The sequence below is a fragment of the Rhinolophus sinicus genome, chromosome 2 (assembly GCF_057876585.1).
Source record: "Rhinolophus sinicus isolate RSI-liver-muscle chromosome 2, RSI-T2T, whole genome shotgun sequence".
Classification (NCBI taxonomy): Eukaryota; Metazoa; Chordata; class Mammalia; order Chiroptera; family Rhinolophidae; genus Rhinolophus; species Rhinolophus sinicus.
Window position 1 is genome coordinate 84,350,812 of NC_142502.1, and position 19,709 is coordinate 84,370,520.

General features: G+C 39.6%; 1 protein-coding gene across 29 annotated transcripts in view; it reads left to right on the plus strand.

Annotated features, from left to right (window-relative positions):
* DST (dystonin) overlaps nucleotides 1–19,709 on the plus strand; it is a 428,859-nt gene that overhangs the window by 90,490 nt on the left and 318,660 nt on the right. For 18 of the 29 annotated variants that reach the window (XM_019734620.3, XM_019734625.3, XM_019734626.3 and 15 more), the window contains one exon: nucleotides 3,986–4,193. In XM_019734620.3, coding sequence (XP_019590179.3) covers nucleotides 3,986–4,193 — 208 coding nt within the window. Of the gene's footprint in view, nucleotides 1–3,311; nucleotides 3,826–3,985; nucleotides 4,194–10,607; nucleotides 10,749–19,709 lie in introns of those variants that run through there. The other 11 variants (XM_019734639.3, XM_074333123.2, XM_019734640.3 and 8 more) reach the window with 4 other exon arrangements.

Consider the following 19,709-nt stretch of genomic DNA (forward strand, 5'->3'; position numbering starts at 1 on the left):
AACTTTCCAGCCTCTGGGATCCTAACAGTCTGGCTATGTTACAAACCCTTATCTCTGCACTTGTTTCTCTTGCATTTAGAGAATGCCTAGTGCAGAGACAATTTCCTGGCACTTTCCTCCAGACGTGGGTGCTAAGGCTGGGTGACTTCCAATTTAGGCAGTTCCATTGTACTTACCTCAGATCTCCCACCGGGGTTTCAATTAAAGAAGTTATTGTTTAGTTCCCCTTCTAAAAATGTTGCATTATGTAATTATCCTGGCTTAGGAGATTTGGGTTGTTTTTATACTATGTGAATGAATTGGCTATTAGGAAAGTCATTTTAAAGCTTTTGGTGATCTAATTCAATTGTTAAAACTAATGCTTTAATAACTAAGTTGTAATAGGACACAATGTAGGGTTTTTTGGTTTCTCACGAGCTAGTATTTTGGTTTTTCTTTTTTCTTTTTTTTTTGTTGTTGTTGTTGTAGAGAGCCAACATTAATTAGTACAGAGGTGGCTCACGGTCTTTCATTTTTAAAAAAGACAAAATGTTAAAAATATGACCTAGGCTAACTTTGTCTTTACTATCTTAATTAACCTTTCTCCTCTTTCCTCGTTTGTACTCTACAGCTCTTTCCCAATTCTCTTGTTCTCAACACGCATGCCACATGGTGATGACAGATGATGGTGTAAATTGGGGTCTTAACCTGGGGTCACTGGGTCAATGAACCTCTTAAAACAGTATGCAAAATTTGTGTGTATTTGCTTATGTGCGTTATTTTGGAGAGAGGTGTCCACAGATGTCATCAAATTTTCAGGGGTGTCTGTGGGCCCCAAGTGGTTAAAAGCACTGGCTTAAATAGTTACTTCTTATTAGGGCTTTGCTATGTTCTCTAACCCATGACATAGTTGACATAGTATCTTTTACTTTTTAGTAATCTTTTTTGTGTATTTGTTTTAGATTAAAAAATTACAAGGAATAAAATAAAATCCATTTATAATATTAGTCATCACCCAGAGATAACCATTGTTTGCATATTGCTACATAATTATCTATCTACCTATTAGGCTATCAGTCATTTCTGTTTGTCCACTTACGTACACACACACACACATGCACAGATATTTTTCAGGAATTATTCTATATGAATTATTTCCACTTTGCTAAATGTAGATCAATAACATTTTGTTTAATTGCTGCACAGGAGTCCATTGTATGAATATATTGTAATTTATTTAACCAATCTCTTATTGATGGGCACAGATATTTGTATTTTTAATGGGAATCAAACCAAGAGTAGAAGAAGAGATAGGAACTTGGGGCTTTTGCCTGTCACAGAGCCCTTTTCCTTTGTTTTACCCTTCCAAGCCCCACATCAAAGGTTAGGCTCTGGACTTTGGGTCAGAGAACACTTTCTTTTTCCAAAAGAAAAGAGAACTGTACTCTTATACTCTAACCTCCAAGTTAGTGACGTGAATTGGCCAGTCGTTTCTAATTAATAAAGAGTATAATAGTTTTAGTGGATCAGTTGACTTCAAAGCAGCTTTATTTAAATCCATTTTCAATTTTTAAAGTTCCAAGGGGCCTAATTTTATATCGTTTACCTTATATTTTTAAAGGTATTTATGAAAATTATTGTGGAAAGAAATCTAATACTTTAATTGTTAAATCGCTTGAATCGTGTAGCCTGGGAGAGACTTTACCATATATAAAATACTTATAATTTCTCTCAGTCTCTCTGTGTGACTGTATTTTTCTGTGATATATTGTTGAAAGAGGTGTTGCTGATTATCTTTTCTTTCTGTTTTCTTTTATCTGTTTACCAATGACACTACCAGAATAGAAGCTGCACCAGTGAACACCCTTGGGTCCAGGGGTTGTAACTGTTCCCATCTGGCTACGTGTGATTAATGGTGTTTATGTCATGGCATAAATAACATTTTGCTGTTCAATCAGCTGAGACTCTGGCCATTAAAAATTTTCCTCTACAAAAATCAATAACCAGTGGTTTTTGGAAAGGAGCAGTTCTTTAACAGTTATTTCCTAAATGTGTTTGTAAAGATAAACAATCAAATTACTATACTCATTGAAAATAGTACAGGCAACAATAAGAAATATAATCTCACAGATAAAGGATGACCTTAAGTAAGGACAGGTAGGAAGCCATTTTAAGGAAGACAGAAGGCAACCAAAGAAACCCAATACCCTTTTGAAAGTCTTTAAGAATGTTGCCCTTTTTCACGGATCCAGCCAACAACACAACCACAGAGAACTCAAGATGAATTTCCAGAAAAGCATGGGAAATAAATTAGGTTTATGATAGCATTCCATGACTGACTTAATGCCACTTACAACTCTCTGTGGACTCTAGCTACAATAAGGAAAATCAATTTTATTTATTTATTTGCCTCAAGTGTGCCTACTACATATTGCCACTAGGAAAACATACAAAATGTAAATAAATAAATAAATTAGCCAAGGTGTGAAATTTCATGCACAATAAAATGGAAGGCTGCTTTTTTAGGAAAGAATACAGCTTCAGATAAATCTTTGATGCTTTGCTTTGCTGAAAAAATATTATGTGTACTTTGAAAATGATGGTGTTGACCACTTGTAGCAACATGCCTGAATAGACCAAGGTAAGGTCAATAGTCTTGATTCACTTATAATTTATTTCATATGCCTTGGGTGAATGCTTAGGGATGTTGCTCACACAGCCCCCCCCCCCCTTTTATTTTTGCTGTAGTTACCATTGCTTTTGTGAGCAGCTCAGTGTTTTTGCTCAAATTGGAGCATGCCTCACTGATTTCTGTCTGTAACTTGCGTCTTAGGAATCTGTGGCTGCAAGTTATATTTCAGGAATTCAAGTTATACCAGTTTTGCATCTCCACCATGAGTCTCTCAGCAAAGTGGAATTCTAAATGGAAAAGTGGAGATTTCCGTTTGATACTTTATTTTATTTATAACCTTGTTTATAGCACAGGTAGTCAGCGTCCTTGTTTCTATTGTAAGCTGGTGGGTCTCTAGATAATCACAAACTTAAACCAGTAAAGAAGGAAGGAATAACACCGTGTGCCTGTTCTCTGAATGAAAGATGGAACCCTTTTATGCAAGGTATGACCCTGAAGATTTGCTCCTGCTAGATGAAGAGATGGCTAACCTTCAGGCAAAGTGCTTTGGTAAAAGCATCATGTTTCCCATTTCACTGTGTAATGACCAGGAGCTGAGAAGAGCTCTGTTTCCTGTCACTGCACTGCATCATTCTCATTTGCATTATTGGCAGCTGTTACTTTGCTAGAAGTTTAAATTATCTCAAGAACTCTAAACTGAGTTCAGATGTTTGTTTATTGGAGCTGCCTTAGCCTTCTGAAAACAGTCTTTTGTGTTCTCCCAGTCTTAAGAAAAGGCTCTTCTCAGAATCAGCCCTTCCTCCCTCCTTGCTCTTTTCTGGGAACCTGCTTCACTCTCATAAAGAAAATTAAAGAAAGAGGACACGGGGCTCAAGACTGGTCAGAAAAGAGACTCCGGTGGTGAGGAGACTTGAAACGGAAAGGAATAGGGGCTTAACATCCTGCATTTGTGTTTTGTTTTCGAAACTTAGAGGTAGTTGCATTAATGAATTAACCAGCAGTTAGTAATGGAAAATGTTTCTCCTGTCCTGGTGGGGGAGCCAAATACTATAGATTTGTAACAGGGAGGCTGTTGATTTCTGGCTTCATTGTTGGGCCAGTCATTTGTGAGCTGGTGGCCGGACCGCAGGCCACACACTTCTGTGCAAATCTTCCATGTATTGGAACTGCCTGGGTATTGTTGCTACAGTCGGAGACACAGCCAAAAAAAGATGGTGAGCCCCGGGTTTCATTTCTTGTTTGTGTATCCCCTCAGCGCTGAGGAAGATGCAGGATGTCCGACTGAGTTTGGGGGCAGGGAGGGAGACTGTTGAAATCGATGAGCATATGTGAGTGTTTTGCTGTTAATGCTTTTTTCTGTGTCATCCTCTGTAGAGTTCTGGGAACGCGTCCTATCGCTGCTCTATGTCTTCCTCTGCGGATTTTTCCGATGAGGATGATTTCAGCCAAAAATCTGGCTCAGCATCTCCGGCTCCTGGAGACACCTTACCCTGGAATTTGCCTAAACATGAGAGATCGAAAAGAAAGATTCATGGGGGCTCGGTGCTGGACCCTGCTGAGAGGGCAGTGCTTAGGATAGCAGGTAAGAGCATCCGGGGAGGGGATGGAGCCCAGACGACAGTTGCGGAAATTCACCCATCTGCTCTCCTGGGGCTGCGGGGCGGGAGGGGGGCATATCTGGGAGCTGATGCACTGGGCACAGATTTGTGGTCAAGGTTGGGGAGGACGATGACCATGTTTACTTTATGCCCCCGTTTATCGATAGAGCGATTTGCTTGCCTGCTGGTGACTAAGCTGTTTGTTTGGCCCTGTCTTCCGTTTGGATAAATAGATACCTTTGATATGCAGGGAGATATTTACAGACCTCTGTATTAAACTTTCCTATTTATATGCAGTAGCCACCATTACAATTTGAAAGTACAGTATTAACTCCAGTGATTCATAGTGCATTTGCTGGAAGCTGTGAGAGCCTTCATTTCCATCTTTGTCCAGGAGCACTGAGCTACGCAGATTTAACTGGGGTAGATTCCTGGGTTTTGGTACCCGGGATTGCAGAAGGTATTCTAGCAACGAGGATGCCATTTCTGTTTTTTTTTTTTTTTTAAGTGTAGCATCTCTCAGCATCAAATACCTATAGCAGCTTTCTATCCCTAGCACTTTTGAGGGTTTAGCCATGGTGCATTCCTGATTAATTAATATATGGGAGGTGCCAATGTTTCTGTTCTGTGTTACCCGGTGGTGTTCCCTTGCATTGGCTGTAACAGTTGAACCAGAAGTGATGGCTTGTTTTACCCAACTGAAAGCTGAGAACTCCTTGGAAATCAATCCTCCAACTCTGCAGTGCCTATGTGCTTTGTGTGTATGTTCTGTGCATCAAAGTTGCTTCCTGGGGTAGTTTTTCCTTCATCCCTTCAATCATTTTTTTTCTCTCTTGGAAATGGTAGGGTAGGATGGAGTATGTCTTTGGGGCTCTCTTGTAGAAGCCAAAGGTCAGGTGTTTTTCCAAGTTAGCTTCTGCAGCCAGTGGGTCCCGCCTCCTTTCTTCCCTCCTCCCCCACTCTCAACTCTGGGACCCCTAGCGCTCAGTTTCTTTTGCCTCCAGCTATAATGCAAAGTTGGTACTTTTATCTTCCTCTGAGGGAACTGAAGGGGACTAGCCAGGATCTCAGTCACCCTGGCAGCTGAGAGTCCCCCTAGAGTCCCCCTTATGGGATTTTCTGATTACGGGAAAAACAAACAGCGCTCAGCCAGCCATTCTCTGGTCTGGGTTTCTGGGGCAACAGCCTTGAGCTTCTTCTGGCTTCCGTTGTGAGATGCTGGCTGGCTTCACCCTGGCCTTTTGAAGAGGCTGGGTGGAGTGGGGAAAGAGGAAGAGGAGGGAGGATGGAGGATAGAGAGACTGTTTGGGAGCCAAGAGAGTGAGCAGGGGTGGCTTGGGAGAGCTGGGGGCAGACCTGGCTCTCATTGCACTCCCGGAGCACCAGAAAGTGTTTAGTCACTGAAGCCTGACTCCTTGCCCTGTTGAGACACCTCCCACCCTTGCCCCTCAGCAGGTCTGAGGCACTGGGAGGGAGGAGACTGTGCTGGTATCAGATATTTGGTTCAGCAGAAAGGGAAGATTGGTGAAAGGAAGGTGTGTGAGGGAAGTTGATGGGGCTTTGTGGAAAGCCTGGGGCATCAGAAGAGGATGCCAGTATTCTGTGCATTTTTATAGAAGGTAGAAGGTGCTTCTAGCTTGAGAGTTTTGATAATGGTGGCAGAGGTAGATATTTTGTTTTTGGTAGTGAAGGAAGGGGTTATGAGAGAAGGACAGGGCAGATGTTTGTCAGGGAAAATAAGGTGATATAATCTGAGGAAGACGAATAGGCAGAAAGTCATGAGAAGTTGGTGGAGGTAACCACCCCTAAGTGTACACTCAAGGTGGGGAAGAACTGGCAGAACTGGAGTGCTTACAGGATGCAGTGGACAAGCAGATGCCCATATTGCTAGTGGGCTGCAGACTCCATGAAGTGGGGCCCACGTCGTATTTTTTGTAAAATGTTCCTTAAATGATTTGTTAGTGGCAAGTTACTGGCAGTTAATGCACTTTAGACCTAAAATTTACATACTTTTGAGATTATAATATTAATCAAAAACAGAACACAACAGCATTACACAACAAACAGAATAAGCAGCCTCGTATGAAAGTGTATTGTTGTGTTTAAAATAAATGGTAAATTGGCTGTTTGCTACACAAATCATAATCAATCAGTAATCATACGTGGAGCATAGACTTGGAGGCCAATTCACAAGTATCTGTTTAATCATAATGTGGCTAAAATATGAAATTCAGATATATCGTGTGTTATATTTGCCACTGATCACCCACTGTGAGGACGGGGTAACAAGGAATCTGATAGAATTTGGTGCTGTGTATTGTTTGAAAACATACTATTGAGATTTTAACTTCTAATTTTATGAGACATTTTCACAGTCTGCTTGAAACTCACCCCATCTTGGAAATTCTTTCCAGTAAGAGATGGGGTGAGGTTCCGAAATGGTATGACGATGTCCATAGTGTTCATTACTTAGTAATAAAAGAATTGAAAGTTCAATATCTTTATTTGTTATTAAGGTCATAAACAATATAATTGAATATGAGAATGTCTAGAGCCAACAAGACCACACAGTCTGTGGGATACCTTAATTCACTCACATTTAATAAATATTTATTGAGCCCCTGGAATAAAATGAAGAAAAGCACACAGTTCTGCCTTTAAAGAAGTCATAGTTTAATATGATAAATAGATGTGTTGTTAGTACAACATGGTGCGAGACATTAGTTGTAATGGCCATCAGCACCTAATGTTAAAAGAACCCAGAGGAGAGTTTAATTAATTTGGATGGAGAGGGGAGGCATGAGGGGTTCCTGAAAGGTTTCTGAGGGATAGTGTCACTTAAGGTGAGATTTAAAGAGCTTGATGGAATTAGGGTGAAAGGGAACACCATTTCAGAGGGCTGGAACTGTGAGGACAAAGGTAGGGAGATGTTTTTCAATGGAAACTTGAAGTAATATGGGTAGGTAAAGCATGGGATTTGGTAGGGAATAGCAGAAACTGTAAAAGTGCTTGTGTACAATACTGAAGAGATTATACTAGGCTGAAAGATTTCTAAACTGTGCAGTGACATAATCAGGTTTAAATTTCAGAAAGTCATATTGGTGATGGCGTCACATGTCTGACATTTTATATTTTCCAAAGTGCTTTTGCACTTATTATGGTTTCTTCATTTTAAAATCTTATACTATAACATATGCTGTTCCTGTCTCTTAGAAGAGTCAGTGCGAGAATACGGTAAAAGAATGTAAGGAAAGGGGCTTTGTAATACCCATCCTAATGCCCTTTACATAAGAACAAGACAGATCTGCTATTCTTAGCTACAGGATACTGTAAGTTGGGTTTTTCAGTCTTGAAGTACCTGTAAAGGAACATGGTTTGTCAGTGATAATACTATATTAAAATATAGATTTTTGTCCCATGTGAATTCTCTGAAGTTGGAACAGAAGGTTCTAAGCAGGGTCAGACTCTGGACTTAGGAAAGCTTGGATTTTAATTCCCCCTCTATCACTAACCAATTGTGTTTTCATGGATAATTTACTGAACTTTTCTCAGCTTCATTTTCTCTATCAAAGGGCCTGGTTGAGGTTATTAAATAAAGTAGTGAATGTAAAACATTTTGTAAATTCCTCGCACACGTAAAATGCTCTATAAATAATAGTTTTACTGATGGCCAGATGTTCTTATAAGCACTTAACATTATTTAATTTAGGCCTCCCAACAACCTTGTGAAGTAGGTACTATTATTTTCTCCATTTTTCAATCTAGAAATCTTCTGAGACAGGGACTCTTCCCAAGGTAATCCAACTAGGAAGTGGTAGAGGTAGGATCTGAATTCAGGCAGTCTTGACTCCAGAGACCACACCTTGTAACTGCTGTGCTTTTGCTGCTTCCTTATGAAATACACTATTATTATTATTATTATTTTTAATGACAATTTTTAGTAAAGTTACATAAATTTTCAGGTATACAATTCTGTATTACATCCTCTATAAATCACATTGTGTGTTCAGGTCTCCTTCCATCACCATATATTTGATTCCCTTTACCTTCATCTACCAACCCCGCCCTTACTCTCTGGTAACCACTAAACTATTGTCTGTGAAATACACTATTATTATCAGCAGATTGACCCTATATTATCATTACAAGAATGCATGGGACAAAGGTTATTTTGCTGCTTTTGTTCATTTTGACTGGCTCCTTAAATGGACAGTTACAATCACTTAAGTGTACATTGATTATATTAATAGAACTGGGTACTACTGGGTGTCAGTCTCTGATGAAGACTCAGACTGTGCTCTCAATGACCTTAGTTATTGTGAGGGAGAAAAGACACTTTTGAGAATCTATGCCTGTACATGTATGATCTGTAGATGGACTGACTCTTAGGAATCTAATTCCTAACTCTTTCATTTCAAGAAGGTGTCCCATGTGATATGTGTTTGTTACTTCATAAACTAATGTTTACATAAATGCCTACCAAGATGCAAGAAAACTCCAGTGATGCTAAAGGCACAATGGGACGTGGAATCAAAATCAGGTTATAAGACAGTGGTCATAATAAAAAAGAGAGATGTAGTTTTCCTTTTTAGGAATAGGCCAAATTGCTGAGAAGTAAAGCTTTCCAATTCAAAGTTAAGTATTTTTTAAGAGTATACAGTTTTTTCAAGTATACTCATCCCCATCTAAGAGTTAATGGAAGGAAAATGGTCCAGATTCACAACACTGAAAAAGAAAGAAAAAACAAAATCAAGGACAAAAGGTCAGTATACTTGAAAGGAGGAAATAGGGAGGAAAGAAGTGGGCAAGAGGTGAAGTTGTCATATGCAGATAGTCAACAGTGGGCTGGTTTATCTAATAATAATAGCTAACACTTATAAAGCTATTTAATATTGCAACTTTATGAGGGAGGCACTGTTATTCCCATTTTACTGATGCAGAGAGGCTCAGAGAGAGAGGTTAGCTTGCCTGTATCACACAGGAAGGAGCCAGGAATTCGTCCAAGGCAGTTTGACTTCAGTCAGGACTTTTGAACACATCCAATTACATGCCTGGGTACCATCTAGTTCTATTAGTGGACCTCTAAACTCACCCACTTTAGTATATAATATGACAAATTAAGGGAAATGTTCCCATTTTTACTTAGGTTCATAGGATACCGGTATTGTGGGGAATGAATAATGGGTAGAGAGAAGGGAGGTGACAAAGTAAGTTGGAGAGTTGAGAATGGGCTGGGCCTGTGCCGATTGCAGAGCGCAGCGGCAGATTCTCAGGCCGGCTCTGGGGGGCGGAAGGGAGGGACCGTGGGCCAGTCTTCTGGCCAGCGCAGGGTGGCGGGGCGCGCAGGCGCACAGACTCCCAGGCTGTCAGGCCCTGATGCGCCGGGCCACCTGCAGAGGCCGCCCGCCCTGCCCCTGAGATGTGCCCTGGTCGTGGACCCCTGTACCCTTCCCGCTCTGCACGCACTGCCACAGGGTTACCAATGTCCTTCTGTGCCATCAGCTGGGTTAAAAAGTATTTCCCATTCTGCCCCCCACCGCTCCCTCACCCTGGAGAGATGCCGGCCCCTCAGCAGGGGGCTACGCACGTCTGTGGCCGAGATCTGCGGCTTTGTTTCCCAGGCACCTGTTGTGGGTCCCAAATAGAAACCTTGTCCTTGGCGATCCAGGGCCAGCCGGTCATGTCCGGGGGTGGGCGTGCTTGGCAGTGGGGTCAACCCGGGTGGGAGGACGGGGGAGAGGGCCTGGGGCACCGCGGCTCTGCCTAGAAGGGAGGGGCCCAGCGGCGCCGGGGTCGGAGCCCAGCCAGCCGGGGTCGGAGCGGAGCCAGCTGGGGCGCTGACCGCCGTGCTCGCCCCCTCCCTTCCGCCCTCCTCCCTCCTCCCTCCCTCTCTCCCGGGGCGCAGGCGAGTGTCTGCGGTGCGGCGGCCAGGAAATGCCGCAGATGCGCCGTGCAGCATCCCGGGCGGAGGCAGCACGCCCATCCTCCCGCAAGGCCGCCGCGGTCTCGGCGCGGCCCGGAGCAGGCGCCTAGTGCAGGGCCGGGGTGGCAGCTGCATTGGCCCCAGAGGGTCCCGGTGCCAGCTGCCCCTCGCCCATCTCCACCGTGCTCCTGGCTCCGCCGCTTGGGGTGACGCTGCTGGTCGCCGCCCCCAGGATCGCCGAGATTTGCTGCTCCTGAAACCCGAGAGGGACTCTGGCTCCACGGGAGCCTTGGCGGCCCAGCACCCGCGGCCAGCCAGGGGGCCTGGGCGTTTCCTCTGCCTGCTCCAGCGCCCACCGCCCCCTGGCGCCCCCAACTCTGCATCTCCGGCTTCAGCGCTCTCCCCCAGCCTGCTGCTCCTTCCGCTTTCCCAGTTATAGAGGCTGCGTCTTGCTGACTACGATACTGTCCCGGGTTCCGAGGGGGAGAGGGGAATTGGCCAGTCATCGCTTAGATAAACTTTGGCATGGCGGGGTACCTCTCCCCAGCCGCTTACCTGTACATGGAGGAGCAGGAGTACCTCCAGGCCTACGAGGATGTCCTGGAGAGGTACAAAGGTATGTGGTTCCCCACGCTCGCTCTGGTTGCGGGGCTTGGCAGGGACCAGCGGGGTAACTGTTACCTTTGCTTAATCAGAGCCACCACTGCTTGGGCGCAAGTAAACAGGTGTCTGGACCAGTCTTGGGAATGGACCAGGTCTTTTTGGGTGGGATTCAGTACCCCCAACGCTGGACGGGTGGTGGGGTAGGCGGCGGTCCGGAGACGCCCTTGGATGGATGGTAGAGTGGGGGGGCAGGGGTTTGGTTTCCAAGAAGCACATTGTGTTTTCTCTCGCTTGTAAAAGCTCTTAAGCACTACGCATAATCATAATTCTTCCTGGGAGGGTGGATACTGATTAATTCTGCATGGGATTACTAAAGCATTGCTGCTGTCAATTGGCATGAGGTAGAGGTTAACCCTATAGAAAATGTTCTTGGGTTCTTAAATAAATGGCCGGTTTCACCACTGAGCGCATTACCAAATCATTTTTCTTAAAATTATCTTATTTGGAAAAGTTAATGGATTGTGAGCACACACACACACACACACACACACACACACACATATATGTATATATTGTGTGTATATATATGTATATATGTATATATTCTTATGTATCAAAGACTATTTGATAGTGTGATGGATGTAAGACTTTAGTCAGTGAATCTGTTGTAAATTTAAATGTAAAGGAGTATATTATGAGATGTTTTTCTCCCTATCCTTTGTGCTGTGGAAAATCTATGCCAAACTAATAAATATTGGTATTTTAGTATAATGTTTACTTTGGCTTTATGGTTAAATATGGTATTAGACAAGCTGCGCCTTCTCATCTTAAAGGGTCTTCTTGTCTCTGGACATTATTTTTCAGTGTGTACAGATGATCTCCTTACTGTGGCTCCTAAAACACCTCACACCCAAGGGTAGCTCGCAGTGCCTTAATATATTAATAGTGAAGAGGGGCCTATTTCATAGGTTGGATTAAAATGGTTTTGCATCTCACATGTTTGCTATGGGTTTAAGAAACTCAGTTTCTGTAAACTAAATGAGGATTATATGGTTAAAAATGCATGTAGTTTTCTATTATTAGAAAGTAGAAATATAAAATCCTGAACTGAATAATTAAATTCCAAATCTCCAAAAAGCTCAGAATTCACTCACAAACATGTTTTATCTCTTTCTAGAACCTATTAATTTATTACTGACACTCTTACTCCGTGTAGAATTTTGTAAACAGCACAATCAGAAGTCCTTTGTGCCAAGACCTTTTTGTGTATAATACTGCCACTGAGCAAGTACAGTGATATTTGAGGTGAAAGCACATTTGTAGCGTGTGTGTGTGTTTGTGTTTGTAATACACTCATGTTTACATGTTTACATCTATCTCTCCATTTTAAAATAAGGTTCTTAGTCAATTGTCTCCAGAACTTTACAAATGAGAAATATCAATAAAGACTTCTAAATCTTTTTGAAGCCATATACCTATGCTCTTTATAGTCAAAAAGAAAAAAAGTCTGAAAGTTCTAAAGTATATACATTTTATACTTTAAAAAAATTATAGTGGTATGAATTTATATTCCATAAAATTTTACTTCAGTGACAGATGGGTGATTTCAGGTGACTTTGAAAACAGAAATAACTAAAGTGCTGATTTGACTGGTCTTGAGGAGGCAGATGTTATTTAATAGCTTTTCTTTATTTGTTTTTAGAAATAAAAGGGAATTAAAGATGTGCAGGCTATTGCAGGTCTCACTACATTTCATTTTAATTATAACCTAATGGCCAGTATTGTACTTACTGTCCAAAATTTTGCTGAAAAAGTGATGGTTCTTTCCTTCATTTTCTTTGTAGTTTTAAAATGCTTAGGTCATCAACTTATACTTGGCTTTATAGATGTTCTATGTTTCATTTAGTCTTGGAAAGGAAAATAAAAGTATTGGCCAGTGTATCACATGAAAAGCTGGAGACCTGGAAAACTCATTGTTTCCTGATGTGTTTTGAAGTCAGTTATGATTTCCCATCAGTATCCATCCAGTACGATGACTTCACTACAGTGCTTATTATCCTGATGACTTGCTATGGGGGCTGATCTAATCAGAAAAGAATTGTAGGCTTTGAATAGGGAGTGTCAGTTCACTAAACTTTCAAAGTACAGTTGCTCATTTTCTGAAATTACGCGTTGTTCAAAACATTATACATTCCCATTTGAACTTAAGAAAGGTTATTTTGATTTTTTTGTTTCTGACAGAGTTTCTTGGTTACAGAATGAGTTTGCATTCAGCTACAGTATTATCAGGTTGCCAAGTTATCATATGCCCCAGCTGTTGAATAGTGTAAGTGGTAGAGTCAGCTGGAACAAATTCAAAATCTGTCTGTTGTCAGAAGTGTAGAATTATAATAATCTATAATGTTAGCATTTAGGATTATTAGGTTCGGAGGTTGGGAGTTTTGTTAGACTTAGTCCTCAGATGGCCTTGGAAGGACTTCAAATATAAGAATAGTGGCGAGTGAGACTTAATTATTTATGGTGTGGTCTATTCTTGTGTCTTGCTTTGGTCCTTTACTTCTGAGTGAAAATAGGCAACTGTTTGTTGAATTAGAATAACAGAAAGAGCTATGTGCTACAGAGAAGGGTACACTATACTGATTCATCTTCTAATCTTTTTACTTATAAAATCTATTCATAAATAGAATATTCAGGGCATCTGATTTAAAAGACATCATATTCAGCTGATACCACAGTTAGGGCGAATAAAGGTATTTATTTATGAATAAAATATATTTCTTTATTATTGTTTGTATTAGAAATACTCATGTTTAGTGGCTTTCTTTTATATCTATAGTAAATTACCCAGTGTATTTTTCATGGAATACAAAACATTGTTGTCGATTAGCCTGAAAGATACAGAATAGTCCCTCTTGTTTTTCTTGTCAGTATAAGTAAACTAAGCTATATACTGTTATTATAACTAACTACTTTATATTATGTTATTAAAATTAATTAGATGTTACTTTATGAAATTCTGCTGTTTGAGTCTGTCATTAGAAGATTTTATATTCTCAACACATTACTTTTAAAAATATGTTAAGTGTAAAAATGAAATCATTAATGTAAACCCAATAGATTTTATTCTATATTTTTAGACTTAATTTAAAAAGACATTAAATTATTTTGGTCGAACAAAATGGATATTTTTCCATTGACCTGGAAGTTAGTTGTCCCCAGACAACTGTAAAATGTGTTTCATTATTATTCTCTATGAAAGTTGAATGGCAGATTTGTCGCTTGTCTCTAATATCACTAAAAAACCCTCTTTGATTATTTTGAGAAACAATATTTTCTGGTTTTCATGAAAACTTTTGAGTAATTCCTTTAGTCCCTTCTCTCAGTAGGGCTATAGAATTCGGCCATGTGCATGGTGACAAAAGGAACTGAGAACTACTCCAACTGTAGTTTCATTTTCAGTTTAGTTTTATGGCCTACTAAATTTGTGATTGGTAAAAATCCTGCCTTTTTACTGCATAAACCAACTCTGGTGCCAGTTGAGTTGAAAGTTGGAGTATTGCAGTCCCCCTTTATCAACTGATCCCCAAGTGGATAATCCCAAGACCCCCATTGGATGCCCAAAACCACGGCTAGCACTGAACTCTGTATATACTATGTTTTTTTCCTATACATATGTATATGTTAATACGTATGTTTTACAGCTTCTTTTTGGCATATCAGAATTGTCAGCATCACCAGTCTTATGCTTTGGGGCTACTATTAAGTAAAATAAGGGTTACTTGAACATAAGCACTGTGATACTTTGACAGTTGATCTGATTACCAAGATGGCTACTAAGTGACTAACAGGTGGGTAGCATGTATAGTGTGGATATGATGGAAAAATGAGGATTCACATTCCAGGCAGGACAGCCTGATGGGAGAGATTTCATCCTACTATTTAGAATGACATGCAATTTAAAACTTAAGAATTGTTTATTTCTGGAATTTTCCATGTAATATTTTCGGACAGTGATGGACCGCGGGTAACTGAAACTGCGGAAAGTGAAATCATGGATAAATGGAGGACAACTGTATAAAGGTTTCCAGGACTAGCCCCCCCCCCCCCCCGTCATATAGTGTGGTCTTTGATGACCTGGCTCAGTGGTTTTCAGTTAGTTTCCAGGATTCTACAAAAATTTGATTTCAAATTTTGTTTGCTCATGGCTTAATAGATAGTTGTGTAATAAGTGAACTTTCACTGTGTTGCATCGTGACGGTGCTATTTTGTAGCTAGTTAAAACAGAATTAGTCTGGGTTTTTAATTTTGTTTAAAAAATGAAATAGGCTTAATTTGGTAATGAGGATTAGTTGAGTGTGTTTGGTTGTAACAGATGATAGTACTTAACCAAATAGATGTTTTCTTTTTCTAAGGTAATGAAAGGCCCAAGGTAGACAGGACAGGGCTGTGGGGTGTCTCTATTTGCCAATGGAACCCAAACTCCTATATTTCTGTGTAGCTGCTTGTAGTGTGTCATGTGGTGGTTCCATCATCACAAGATGGCTGCTCCTCTTCCAGATGGGAAGAAGTGGAAGTGCGAGGGCAAAGGACAAAAGATGCAACCTAGTTGATTCGACCTCTTTTTAAGGAGCTTTTGTAGAAGCCCATTTAGGAACTTTCACTTGTATCTCATTGGCCAGAACTGTCCCAGGGGCCACCGCTCTCTGCAAGGTGGATTAGGAAAATACAGATTTTTCAGCTGGCCCCACTTAAACCCCCAAAATTGAAGTTCTGTTTGTAAAGAATAAGGGAAGAATAGATATTGGGTTTGCAACCTGCAGTGTCTGGCATGCAGAGGGTGAGTGTCTATCTTGAAATTGGAAAGTTTGGGCACATCAACATCCATAACACAATGCATTTGACTTCGCTAAAGTTTGAGAGACTGAAAGAGCCATCAGAATCTCTGAGGAGTTTCAAAATGACACACTTGAATGTTGTGTAATGTTACAACATGGATTTGAGAAGTAATTTCTACACCAAATAACTAGGATTTAAATTGGCCAAAGAACTTGTTCATTGCTTCACTCTGTAAGAAACGTATCAGTTCAGGGATGAAACCAGTTATTAGATACTGTTAGTGAATCACCCAAGACTGAGTTTGGGCTTTATTCTGTAGGTAGGGAAGAGAACCTTGATGCTCTTCTTCAGGATGTTACCAGTGAAATAGGTTTTAGAGAGAGAACTCTAGTAACTGTAGCAGACTGAGTGGAAGGAAAGACTCAGAAGCATGGATATGGGTCTGTAAAATCCCGGTGTTTGGAATAGAAGCTTGGATTCAAATTAAATTTCAGAAATTGACAGCTTGTCTGACTGGTTGGTTCTGTCATATGCGGACAGGAGGAGTCCAACTTCTGTTGTTGAAGTTATATTTGAAGAAGCCTGGAGTTTTTCTTTTTTCTAATTCATAAAAAAATTATTTTTCATTTGTTAAAAAAAGGCTCACTGGAAAAATATATTTTTGAAACAAAATTTTAGTATTAATCATTATTAGACCTTTTTTGGTGAAATGGAGTGAAATGAAGTTAATACTATTTTGTTTGACCTTGGAAATACAGCAAATAATGTGATCTATAGAAAACTAGAATGTTCTATTGAATGTGGAGCTTCATAAGTAATACCTTATCAGTCCTCTTGCTGGGGATCCTCTTTGTATGATTTGTATTATATTCCAGTAGTGAATCTGTTTTCTATAAGCAAATAAAGTTATTGGTTTCAGATCCTTTTTAGAAGTAACTACCTATAAATGATTGAAAAACAAATCTTGCAATATATTTCAACAATTTTTTTTCATTTTTTAATTGTTTTTTTATTTCTACATAAGCTTCAGCAGATTTGTAGTCAGTTTCGTTTGGTATATAAGAAGTTCATGGCTATGTGATCATTTAATGTAAGTTCTAAATGATCCTTGAATTTATCTGTTAATCCCTTAATTTTTAGCTTAAAATGGTAAAAATAATAGCTACTATACATATGCCTGCCAACTTATATGCCAGGCACAGTGCTGAGTAGTTTACATGAATTATATATATAATTTGTAACTCTCATAACTCCTTATCTTGACTATGGCTACTGCCATTTTACCAATATGGAAATTGAGGCTTAGAGAAGTTAATTTTCCTGAAATCATACAACTATAAGTGGTAGCAATAGCATTTGAACATCAAGTGCTATTTGAACATGAACATTTAACATAAACTATATATGTATATTTTGAGTTTCATTACATTGACTAGAAAATGTTGCAGAAATAGTTTTTAGGAGAATTTTTTTATTATGATTATGATTTTGATTAATACTAGAACTTTCTGACATGTGTTAAACGGATGCATGAAATCAAAATTAATCGTTTAAAAATTCGTAGAGATTTATATCAATTCAAATATTAAACAGATTTGGGAGCTTAAACTGCTGTATTTTAACTGGATTATAATTTCTAATTAACTATCCATGAAAGGAAAATAAAATTTTAATATAAGCATTTCCAGTGTATATTTAGGTTGACGAGATTTTGAAAAGAATTAAGTTTTGTAAATGTCACCAGTGAATGTGGCTGCTTTGATACATGCCTGAAATGTTTCCTGGAAGGAATCACAAAGGGAGTTGACAAAGTCTTGATTTTTCTCTAGTGGGTGAAAATATTTCCCATTGAATCCTGGTATTGAAGACATTATACAATGATATTATTGTTTCAGTGAATTAAAAAATGACCCAATATTCAGTGTTACAGTTCTCCATGCTGGCCATGCAAGTGTGACAATTTGTAGTCATGATTTTTGGCATGAAATGGTACTGCTTGTGGCGCATTTTATCCTACCTTTTTTAAGCCAGTGAGTTAGATGCAGCATATCTGCCTACTGTCTACCTCACTGGGTTAATAAAGGTAGAATAAAAGAGGAGCATATGAAGTATTTTGAGCAGAAGAGATGACATAGACAGTTAACGAATGAGGCAGACCTAAGAACTCAAGTACTCTGGCTCTTCCTAGGCTAGGAGCCTTAAAAAAAAAAAAAAAATCAATACATTATTTTTCTAGAGCAGTTTTAGGTTTACAGAAAAATTGGACAACGTTCCTCTAAACTTCCTTCTCCCCACCCCCACCCAGTTTCCCCTTTTGAAATCTTGTATTGGAGTGGTACATTTGTTATGATTGATGAACAAATATTAATAGGTTATTGTTAATTAAGATCCATAGTTTACATTAGCGTTCACTGTGTTGTGCAGTTCTTTGGGATTTGAAAGGCATATCATCTGTCTACAATTACATGATCATACACAATAGTTTTACTGCCCCCCAAATCCTCTGTGTTTTACCTATTCACTCCTTTCTTCCCACCACCTCTGGCAACCACTGATCTTTCTATTGCCTGTCATAGGTTTTCCTTTTCCAGAATGTCATAGTTGGAATCATACAGTATGTATCCTTTTCAGACTGGTTCCTTTGAAACCAGAGGCCAAACGAGTCCAGGGGCTCGTGCTGCCTGCGCTGCTCAGCCAATAGATTGACACAGGAGTTGAGTAGTAGAAGAAGCGTTTATTATTAGAGCACTGGTGGTCTGAGAAGGCAGCAGGTTAACACCTGCAAACACTGCCTTGACATTCTCACACCAGCATGGATATTTAAGGGAAACTCTGGGCATTCCTCCAGAGGCTGCGTGATGGTTCCGGGGGTCTGCATGGAGCCTTCCTTCTGGCGATGTGGCCCTCCAACATGGTCATCAACCTAGGAGCAGTGATGACAGTAACTTGGAAAGAATGCTAGGCCATAAAGATTGTGATCAGTATGCATGGGGGTATTTATTATAAGTTTCAGCGTGATTTTCTAAAACGGAATGGGGACAGGTGACATCTCGAGCTCAAGCTGCAGAAGAATAATCTATTACTAAGCTTTAGGTCAAGAAAAGGTGATGCTGGGGACGTGGCAAGGCCTCTACTATGGGGGTTCCAACCCGGCCCTGCTTCACTTTCACTTAGTAATGTGCATTTAAGGTCTCTCCATGTCTTTTCATGGCTTGATAGCTCATCTCTTTTTGTTGCTGAATGATATTTCATTGTCTAGATGTACCACAGTTTATCTACTCAAGTATTGAAGGGGACATCTCGATGCTTTCAATTTTTGTCAACTCTGAATAAAGCTTCTATAAAGATTTGTGTGCAGGTTGTTGTGTGGACATAAGTTTCCAACTCATTTGGATAAATACCTAGGAGTATGACTCCTGGATCGTATGGTAAGGTTGTATTTACCTTGTTATAAACTGCTATCTCCCAAAAAGGCTGTACTGTTTTTCATTTCCAGCAGCAGTGAATGCGAGTTCTTATCGTTCCACATTCTCACCAGCATTTGGTTTTGTCAGTGTTTTGGATTTTAGCCATTCTGATAGATTATAGTGGTATTGAATTAATTTGCAATTTCTTAACGACATGTGATGTGGAGTATCTTTTCATATGTTTATTTGCAATCTGTATGTCTCCTTTGGTGAGCTGTTTGTTCAGATCTTTTGCCCCCTTCTAAATCGGGATGTTTGAGGGTTAAATGATTACCTAGTAAAACTTTATACTGTTATTTCCTTTTAACACTTTTAAACCATTGCATATTAAAGATACTATTTAAATAAGTAAGGCCCTCATTATTTCCTTTCATATGGTCATCTTGTTGTGTTTCCCTGAAAATAAGGCCTAGCCAGACAATCAGCTCTAATGCATCTTTTGGAGCAAAAATTAATGTAAGACCTGGTCTTATTTTACTATAATATAAGATCGGGTCTTATAATATAATATAATATAATATAATATAATATAATATAATATAATGTAATGTAATGTAATGTAATGTAATGTAATATAACATAACAATATAATACCGGGTCTTATTTTAATATACTATAAGACTGGGTCTTATATAATATATATTATAATGTAATATAATATAATATAATAT